This window comes from Geospiza fortis, unplaced genomic scaffold, assembly GCF_000277835.1.
Source record: "Geospiza fortis unplaced genomic scaffold, GeoFor_1.0 scaffold173, whole genome shotgun sequence".
Taxonomy (NCBI): Eukaryota; Metazoa; Chordata; class Aves; order Passeriformes; family Thraupidae; genus Geospiza; species Geospiza fortis.
The window spans coordinates 2,812,168-2,821,936 of record NW_005054334.1 but is presented as its reverse complement, the minus strand read 5'-3'; the positions used below and the strand labels follow the sequence as shown (position 1 = coordinate 2,821,936).

At 49.0% G+C, this 9,769-nt stretch overlaps 1 protein-coding gene across 1 annotated transcript; it reads left to right on the top strand.

Moving 5' to 3' along the window:
* The first annotated feature begins 2,630 nt into the window (after positions 1-2,630).
* On the top strand, positions 2,631-4,298 carry SSTR3 (somatostatin receptor 3). The gene has a single exon (XM_031057787.1). It carries the CDS (start codon positions 2,677-2,679, stop codon positions 3,883-3,885), a length of 1,209 nt encoding a protein of 402 aa, XP_030913647.1. The 5' UTR covers positions 2,631-2,676; the 3' UTR covers positions 3,886-4,298.
* The last annotated feature ends 5,471 nt before the right edge of the window (positions 4,299-9,769 follow it).

Genomic DNA, 9,769 nt, shown 5'->3' with positions numbered 1-9,769 from the left:
AGGGAAAGAAGTAGTGCCAATTTCCCATCTCCTCCTACCTCTCTGCCTCCTTCCTGCTCTCCAGCTGCATGAACCAGGCATATTCTGGTAGCACCTGTTAGAGGATCCCAAGCCTCTTGCAACAGGTGCTGTGCACATCAGGAACAGATCCAAGTGGATGCCAGCACACTGTCAGTCTGAGGCCAGTGTTCCTCACCAACTCCTGCCTATGCATGTGCTGCCAAAGCAACCAGCAGAGTAGACCCAAACTAGATGGAGCACTGGTGCCCAGTGTTTTTCTGCCAAACTAGCCAAAATGTGTGACATGGCATTTGAGCTGGTCCACGGTACTTGGCAAAGTTAGAATGGCAGCAAAGTAGAACAGCTTAAAGATCAAGCTTCTCCCCTGCAGCTGCCTAAGCAGGAAAATGAGTTTATAGGAAATCCATGCTTTTTGTTGCACACCTTAGCATTTTTGATAGGGCTTCCGAAGCTACCCTGAAGCTGGATTTACTGAGTTGTTAAACAACACTCTGAAAAGCTGGCTTTGAGGTCTGGACCCCAGACACTTCTCCAAATGCTTTACAGCTCCCCAGGAGTATTTCCATCCATATTTGGTATTTGTAAGGCTCCAAATGTGTGGCCTTTTTCTTCTTTAAACTCCTTTGCATGCAGGAGGAACATGCAAAGAAATTCCTTTCTGTGTGATCATCTTTTAGAAGATCATCCTTTTATGAACATACTGTTCTGGCTTCTGCCACCTTTTGTGGGGATCTTTGTCCCTAGAGCAGCCATTGCCCTTCTATTTTTTCCAACAAGTGATTTGTGTCACTAGAACAGAATTGGAAAAAAAATATCAGAGGAAACAGCCTTTAACTTAGAGTTTCAAATCACTTCCTATTTGGCTCATTCATTACAGCCACTCATGATGTGTGGGACTGCAGGACAGTGTATCACAGCCCAAGGCACCTGGAAATTAAAAAAAAATCTAAACAATCGCAGTCCTTCAAAGCTCAAATGCTCTAAAGCAGGAAACATTTATACAATAGCCTGTAGAAATGGCCTTAAGATATAGTTGCTCAACTGTGTTTTTATGGGGCCTCTCAGATGAGGTTCCTTCAGTGTAAAATTTAATACATCTGTGGGGTCTATTGGGTTTGCCTGTCTGGTGTCCAAGGAATCCTACAGCTCAGGTCTCCCCTAGGGTTTCCAAAACTTAGACTGGCACCCACAAAACATGCAAACAAACAACCAACCAAACAAATAACAAAAACCCAACCAAACAAAAAAACCCCAAACACTGTAATATTAGACATTTGTGAAGAAAGTTGTGTGGTGCTGCAGAAAACCACATCTGCAAGAAAATTCTCTGGAGTGTCTCTGACCTCCTGAAAGTAGTTAAGGTTGGGAATGTTTTCCTTTGGCATCCCCAGTTTTAATTTCAATAGAGAAGAAGCTTCAGAGCCCTAAGAGATTTGTTGAGATGTGAAGAGGTGAGCCTCAAGGTCCCCATTCACTTCCACCAAGTCATCTTCCCTTCCAAGGACCTAATTCAGGGGGATAACCCTGTCAGTCCACACCTCCAGAAATTTTTCCAGAGCTGGAGTAACCCTGAAAGAAACACAAATCTCCCCTGCATTAGGTTTCCAGGGTGCCTCTGGTCCACAGTATGTGCTGGGCTCTGTATTTCACATATGGAGCCCTGACAAAAGGCACGTCCGTCCCTTAACTGTCCCTTCTCTCCCTGCAGCTCCTCTCCAGTGTCAGCAGCGAGCTCGTGGTGGATGGAGAGCTTGTTTGCTCAAGGCTGTCTCTGAGTGAGCCGAGTGCTGTTTCCATGCCAAACCCTCACACGACACACCACTGAGCTCCTCAGCTTAGGGAGGCTGGGACGCTGCTTTGGTGTTGCAAGCAGGTGGGGCAGGCAAAGCCTCTGCCATTAGCAGTGTGTTGCAGCGTGCAGAAGGAGAGGGAGAACGGGAGAAAAAGAGACAAGAGGGATCAGGACTGATCCCTCTTGGTGTACCCAAAATTATCTTTCCTTTACTCTCAAACTGGCATAACACAAACCAGCTGCCCTTCAGCTCAGGTGCTGAGCTAAGCCTCTCTGCTTGGATTGAAAGTGCTTTTCCTTCTCCTGTGGGGCTAACAATAACCCAGCCAGCCCAAAAAGATCTTCAGCAAGCAGGAGAATAAATACTCAGAGAATAGGAAAGTCAGAGTTGGAAAGGCACTTTGTCAATGCATGCTTTTCCCTCTTTTACTTGTAAAGCACCTGCCACTCATAAATGAGAACCAGGCCCCTGGTGACCGTGTCCTCAGTATTGGATCCATTAGCAGAAAATGAAAACTTTCCCTGTCCTTATGCTAGTCTCTAGTTCTTTCCCCAGAGGATCTTTTGCTAGAGGAGAAGCCCACATTGAGCCACGTCCCCATTTGTCCCTCCATGTGCACTGTGCCTTGTAGGACTAGATGGGTTTGATATTGTCCTAGATTTTCCAGCATCTGCTAGCATCCACAAACTCCCCTTGATTTCCCATGCCTATACCTAACACACAGTTAACGTGATGAGTTTACCTGTGGCTTGTTCAGCTGTCATATCCCCAGTACCAATGGTTTTTTTCTCTTCCCTTCAGCTCCAGATTGCAAACTGATCCTGCAAGGACACTGCTCCCTGCCCTCTTCCCTGCCTCTGCTATGGACACTTCTGCTTTCAGCCTCCCCACACCGGCAGTGTTGGAGGAGGGGAATGCCTCCAGTAGCTGGGCAGGATTCACTACCCCCAACAGTTCCTCCACTGTCAGCCCTGGTGTAGTTGTCAGCGGTGTCCTCATCCCCGTGGTCTACCTCATTGTCTGTGTGGTGGGGCTGGTTGGGAATTCCCTAGTCATTTATGTGGTCCTACGGCACTCCGTGAGCGAGTCGGTGACCAATGTGTACATCTTGAACCTGGCCCTGGCTGATGAGCTCTTCATGCTGGGCCTGCCCTTCCTGGCTGCACAAAATGCCCTGTCCTACTGGCCGTTTGGTTCTTTCATGTGCCGCCTGGTGATGGCCGTGGATGCCATCAACCAGTTCACCAGCATCTTCTGCCTGACGGTGATGAGCGTTGACCGCTACCTGGCTGTGGTCCACCCTGGCAAGTCCTCCAAATGGAGGACAGCACGGGTGGCCAAGGCCGTGAGTGTAACCGTGTGGGTGCTGTCTTCCATAGTGGTGCTGCCCGTGGTTGTCTTCTCAGATGTCCCTTTAGGCATGAGTACGTGCCACATCCAGTGGCCAGAGCCTGCCTCAGTGTGGAGAGCTGGCTTCATTGTCTACACTGCCACACTGGGCTTCTTTGGACCACTGCTGGTGATTTGTCTCTGCTATCTGCTGATTGTAGTGAAGGTTCGCTCCTCTGGCAGGCGGGTGAGGGCTCTGTCCTCCAAGCACAAGCTTTCAGAGCGCAGAGTGACCCGCATGGTGGTGACTGTGGTGGCTGTCTTCGTCCTTTGCTGGCTTCCCTTCTACGTCCTCAACATAATCAATGTTGTGTGCCCGCTGCCAGAGGAGCCATCCCTCTTTGGAGTCTACTTCCTTGTGGTGGTGCTGCCGTATGCCAACAGCTGCGCCAATCCCATCATCTATGGGTTCCTCTCCTACCGCTTCAAGCAGGGCTTCCGCAGGGCCATCTTCAGGCCATCCCGCCGAGTCCAGAGCCAGGAGGTGCCAGCATGCCCCCCAGAGAAGATCGATGATGAGGAAAGGGAAGAGGGTGAGATCAGCAAGATCACCAGGAATGGAAACGACAGGCAGGAGCGCCCTCTAAGCAGTGGGGAAGGGAAAAGCAATGAGCAAAAACCACTCCCCGAGGAGCCTGCAGGATGCGAAAAGAGCAGCAAGTTGCATGTCAGTTATTTATGATGAAAGGAGTGGTGCAGGGGAAAGAGACATCGGGACATGGGATCCCCTTCACCTGCTCTGCTTTCAAAGGCAATGGGAGATGATACAAGGGAATAATAAAGTCCAAGAGTAGCCTTAAATATGAATAGGGCTCCATGATCTTGTGGAAGAAGCAAAGCATTGTTCATGGCTTTGGAAGAGACACCTGAGGTTTGTGTGGTACCAGTGTTACCAGAAATTGGTAAAAAATAAAACCTCCCTAACACTAATGTAGCGTTAAGAAGCAGGCATTCTTTATTTGGCTGGATGCACGAGGGGATATCTCCTTCAAAATATCATGCATGCTGAGTACAAAAAAAGCTCCCATTTATGTACTATATTTTACATACATGCTCATTGATTTTCCCAGTATAAATATACATATGATATTAATTTCCCGAAAACCATTAATGTATTTTCCCTCTTCTGTCCTGGGAGTCTCTTGGTGGTCCCTTGTGATTGGTGACCCCAAAGTCATACCTGACTTCCTGGTGAACTGGTAAAAGTTGGCACAACTGGGCTTGTTGCTTTTGAGTTCTTCTTCCTACAGAATAAACATTGTGCAGCTTCATAGGCCAGTGGCTTTTGAAGAATAAGCATCATATTCACCACCAGGAGCAAACGATTTTTCATCTGGCAACACCAGGTAAAGAGCAGACTGCATTTAGGGAGAGCTGAAGAGGTGATGAGCACTGAGAGTACAGAGAAGCAAAGTCAGCCCTAGAGCGATGATCTGCCCTTAGATGATCCAGCTTTGGAGGGCAGAGGCTGCCATCTCATGGTGGCACCTTGAGGAAGTCCACAGATGGCACATACCACATGTAGGCAACGCAGTGCCTTGACTTATAAACATGAGAAGTTGTCTACTTTAAAAGATGAACAGGAAAGAGAAATGTCTGCAGCAAAGACATACCACCCAGTTGCATGCATGGCTGGCCCTCTCTAGTTCTTCAAAAAGTATTGGGAACAGATTTCCTGCCTGTGGTGGTCACAGCTGGAGACCACTGACTGCTCAAAAGATCCTCTTTCTTTTCAGAGCTCTTATGGACTCTGGGCAGGATGATGAGACTTACCTGGGACAAAAAGTTTGAACATTTCCTTCCTGCACCTCGCATTCCTCAGGGTTCTCCTGGTGCCTCTGCACCCTGGTGGGAGGTGTAACAAGGGTAGAGAAGAAGACAATGAGACATGAGTTGGAGGCAGCATTTCTTTTCTTCTCCTTAAGCTTTACTATAAATAAAGAATAAGCCTTTGGACTTAGAAGGCCAGGGGGGCAAAACAGTTCCATGTGTTTAGGGAAGGGGGTGCTATAGATTTGGCTCTCCTGAGAATACACAATGTCTTTGAGCTGAGTCAATCTCTGTATGGAGTCATGTTTGGCTGATACAGGAGGTGAAGACAGCTCTCAGTACAGGATGGGGGCAGGAAGCAGACAGAGGTCAGGGGATCTCCAGTGTGTGAGAGCTGTGGTTGTAAAGAGTCGGGGCAATACTAGGAACCAATTTATCCTGTAGGAAGTGGTAGAGTATTTGGCCCAGAATGGTGAACAAATGATGTGTCTGCATTTGCACAAAGGTAGTTGTAGGCAAAACTTTGTTCCCTGGACTGTACATGTAGGGGGGTGGCTGAAGAGGATCAGAGACCAAGGAGTCAGGGCTGGTGGGAGGCTGGTCCTGGGCACTGATGCTCATCTGCTGGGGGTGTGCACATGTGTGCAGGGGTGCCTAAGGGAGTATGCAGTGTGTAAGTGTACACAAACACAGATGAGGGAGTGTGTTTATGTAATTGCAGGATGTTTAAGGGCAGATGTGAGTGCTTGAATAAGAGTTGGAGAGCAAATGTGCTACTGTGGAGTTGGATGAGTGCTTGCTCCTGCACACTGCTTGTTGGAGGGAAGTTGTGGATGGGCCCATCTGAGTGTGCAGGCTAGAGAAGCAGCACTATACGAGGGTGGGTGGGATGAAGATCTCCCTCTCCACTTTGGCTTCATTCCTGCAGGTCTGCTAAAATGTCTATTAAATGTAAAAAGTCTGTAAAAATTACTTTTAACTTCTCCAAGAATGCTGTTGCTAAGTTACAGCCACTGAAATGACCCTCATACCACAGCCCTGTGGGCAGTTTTCTCTAAAAACAATTTTTAGAAATGGGAAGGAGGGACCCACCAGAAGGACACACACTTCCCTGAGGTCAGGAGGTGTTGCAGGAGGTGACTTGTGGAGGGTCAATTCTGGGGGCTGGCTGGGTAATGGAAAGATGTCTCATGGGTCACTTTAGAAAAGGTAAGAGAAGGGTAGGGGTGGCATAGGGTTGGGTGTGCTGGGACAGAAGCCAAAAGTCCTGGACTGGGAAGTAGAACACGCTGCAGCAGCTGAGGATCGTGGGAACAGAACCACTTTATGAGGAAGCAAGAGTCAAGGTCACACAAAGGCAATGTGAGAAGATGTGAAGGCCTGGCAGGCCTCAGAACTGCAGAGCAGGACACCCAACTCTGGAAAAGGACTGTTACAGGGTGTCAGGTGAACAGACATCTCCTAGCCAGGTGAGAGAGCAGAGGAAGGGTAGGCAGGGACTGCAGACACAACCAACCAAAACACATTCAGCTGCGCTGTCAGCCGCTGGTACTGCCATCACCTCCACGACAATGATTGTGCCCCTGAAATCCTACATCCTCACGTTTCCTCTTTAAGCCTGGGACACTGGTGCCAAGCTGTCCATGCCTGCAGGCTCAGCCTTGGGAGCTGAGCTGCCTGTCAGACCACACAGGAACTGCTCAGCTGCCCTTACAGCACTCCCCTGAGCACGGGCAGTCAGACACCCAGGAGTGCAGGCTCAGTTCATGGGGAAAAGAAAGAGCTTGGTAGCCAGTTTGTGTCTTCTGCTATGTCTTTACATCTTTTTCTCCTTCAATCCATGCATCAGCTTCCCACACCATGGGCCCCAGTCAGAAAAGCAGCCAAACTATTCATGGACGTGGGATAAAGTTGGTTGGACTAAAAAAAGCCTCTGTTTTAGCTTCTTGGGGAGCTCCTGCAACATCCACTGGATGAAACACGACCAAGAAATCCTGGCAGAATAAGGATGGACTGCCAAAGCTTCTGCCTCTATAAGGGGCAGCAAGTGGTGGAAAGATTAAAAGGGCTGACTACCAAATGGTCAGATAGATGGACAACACAGCACTTCAAACTTCAGTCTGTGTTGCTCCTCTTGCAGAGAAGAGCAGAGCCAGGTGAATGCTGGACTCCCCTGGCAGAGCAGTCCCTGTAGGACAGAGCAGAGATTGTATTGTCTGAGGAGCTTGTAGCACTGCTGTGGTTGATGACCAGGCACTGAATAAGGCATGTGACAGTGATCAAGGACCTTGCAGGAGGCAGTTCAGGAGGATGGGGGGCAGATATAGGATGGCTTTCCTTATCCATGGAGTGGCAGCCCAGCTGCCGTGGGGAGAAGGAGGGAGTTCCCCAGCTGCCAACACACTTAACAGAGACAGCCTCCTTCACCACCAAACTGAGCTGAGACTTCATTTCACATGCCTTTCTTTGCAGCTCCATCTGCTGCAAATCACCATTCAAGAAACTCTGTCGACTGGTTGGCTTCTTAAAATACCAACATTCCTTAAGAGCCCAAGCACTGCGATGCCAGCACCAAGCAAGTGTGCCAAGGAGACATCATTCTGACACACAGAATCTGAGCTCCCACCAAGGCAGCTCTGCAGGGCAGCCTGCTGGGGCAAACAAAATGGGTTCCAGAGAGATTTGCAAAAAAACAAAAACAAAAACAAAAAAGCAAAAAACAACCGGAGATCTTTAGTTTAAATAGGGGTTTAAAAGAAAAGAGACACAAGCATTGCATTTTTCTGTCTTGTGTTTTCTTCGCCCCCCTAGGCTCTATCCTGTTTTGCAGTGACAAATTAGGGAAATTAAAAATGAAGATGAACAGAAAATAAGACTGGGGGAGGGGAAGGAAAATGTATTTCTTGTCCAAAATTCGAGAGGAGAAAATGAATGCCATGAAATTTTTCAAACTATCACCACTGATTTAAAGGCTGGTTTTCCTAGGAACAGGCATCTGGAACGATGATCAGGAGGTCACTGCCTCCTGACCCCTGCTCTTTCCTCAGCACTGTCTCCCTGTTGGTGAATCCCCAGAGTTGTCTGTGGTAATGGCATTAATCTGACTGCCCTTGTGATCTCTCTCCCTCTCTTTAACGATGCTGTGGTTGACTCTGGGCAATCCAGAGGCCATGGGGACCATGTGCAGTGGCTAAATGAAAGTCTGGATGTGTTCAGGGGGGGATTTGCTCCAGTCAGCTATGGAAAAGAGCTTCTATTCTGGGTGCAGAGACACAGAGATAAGGGCTCCATCAAGCCCTGTGCTGCACAAAAGGTTTCATTCTTGTCACGTAGTGATCAGAGCTGCAAGACTAGAAAGGGCTGCAATGATTTCAGCAGCATTGTGCAATCCTCTTCCCAGCAAACGTGTGATTACAGATGGGGTGATAGAGACATAGGGAACCCATTCTGTCAGAGAGTTTGTGCACACACGTCAGAGCCCACAAGAGCAGATAGAGGCATTTGTGTGTGCTGTGCATGCATGCATGCATGCAAACGACTGTTTATTGCATGACTGCATGCCTCTGTGCATGTGTGTACATGGATGTGTATAAGCACACAGACATGCTCATGCCATGCACAGATTCAAGCACATATATGTGTGCATGAGACCATACGGGGCCACCCACACAGGTGCCCACACACCCAGACCTGTGTGTGCTGCTCAGCCTAAGCACCAACGCCAAGGACACAGCACACTCACCTGAATGCAACAGGCTCAGGCTGGGAGGGGGCAGCTGCACCTTAGCAAGGGCTCTCCACACACACACACACACACACACACACATATACACATACACACACACACACACACACACACACACACATACACAAACATACACACGCACCCACACCCAAACACACACACACACATACATACACACACACACAAACATACACACACACACACAAATGCACACACACGCACAAACACACACACACACATACACAAACACACGCACACAAACACACACCCACCCACACCCACACCCACACACACAAACAAACATACACACACCAAACCCAACCACACAACGGTGGTCTGGAACAGCTGCTGACCCACTCCGTGTGACCTTTCTGCCCTGCAGTGGGTCTTCAGGAGGAAAGCTGGAAGGGTGGTGAATGGTGATGGCAGGGGGGCTCCAGTGTGGAGAACCAAGGGTGTGTTTCCAGGCTGTTACCAACACAGCCCACACATAATGTCATTCGAAGCTGTTGTTAGGGAGCCGCTGTATTTGTCATCAGCAGGGAATCACAGCAGCTCAGATCAGGCAACAGCAAAACTGTCCAGGCCATGTTCTGCTTTCTGCTGTTGTACAGGGCTGTGGAACAAGGGGGTGTGTGGAGGAAGCAGGAAGCATTGTTGTAATGGAGTAGCCTCCAGAGAAAAGAGACAGGGGAATACAAAAAGGGGAAACACCTTTAAAAAGAAGATGCTCCCAGCTCTCCTGAGGATCCGACAGAGAATTGAAATGCTTTATCTGCTCGAACGAGTGGAAAATATGCAAATATTTGCTCACGAAAAATTGCTGTTCTTTGCCTTCCCAAGCATAAACGGTGCAAACGCCACACACCACGCAGCCGGCTCACGCAGATCTCGCACTCGGCACGTCATGCACAAACAGACACACAGCCAGTGCGTCAATGCAGCCCGGCGAGGACACGTGCCCGGGCTGCAGCGCAGCAGCCTCCTCTCCGTGACAAACAGGGCCGCGGGGCACGGCAGTACGGATGCCTCGGCCGGCAATCAGCGCCCG

Excerpts from the sequence above, each read along its gene's own strand:
- SSTR3 (XM_031057787.1), top strand. The coding sequence starts at position 2,677 with ATGGACACTTCTGCTTTCAGCCTCCCCACACCGGCAGTGTTGGAGGAG.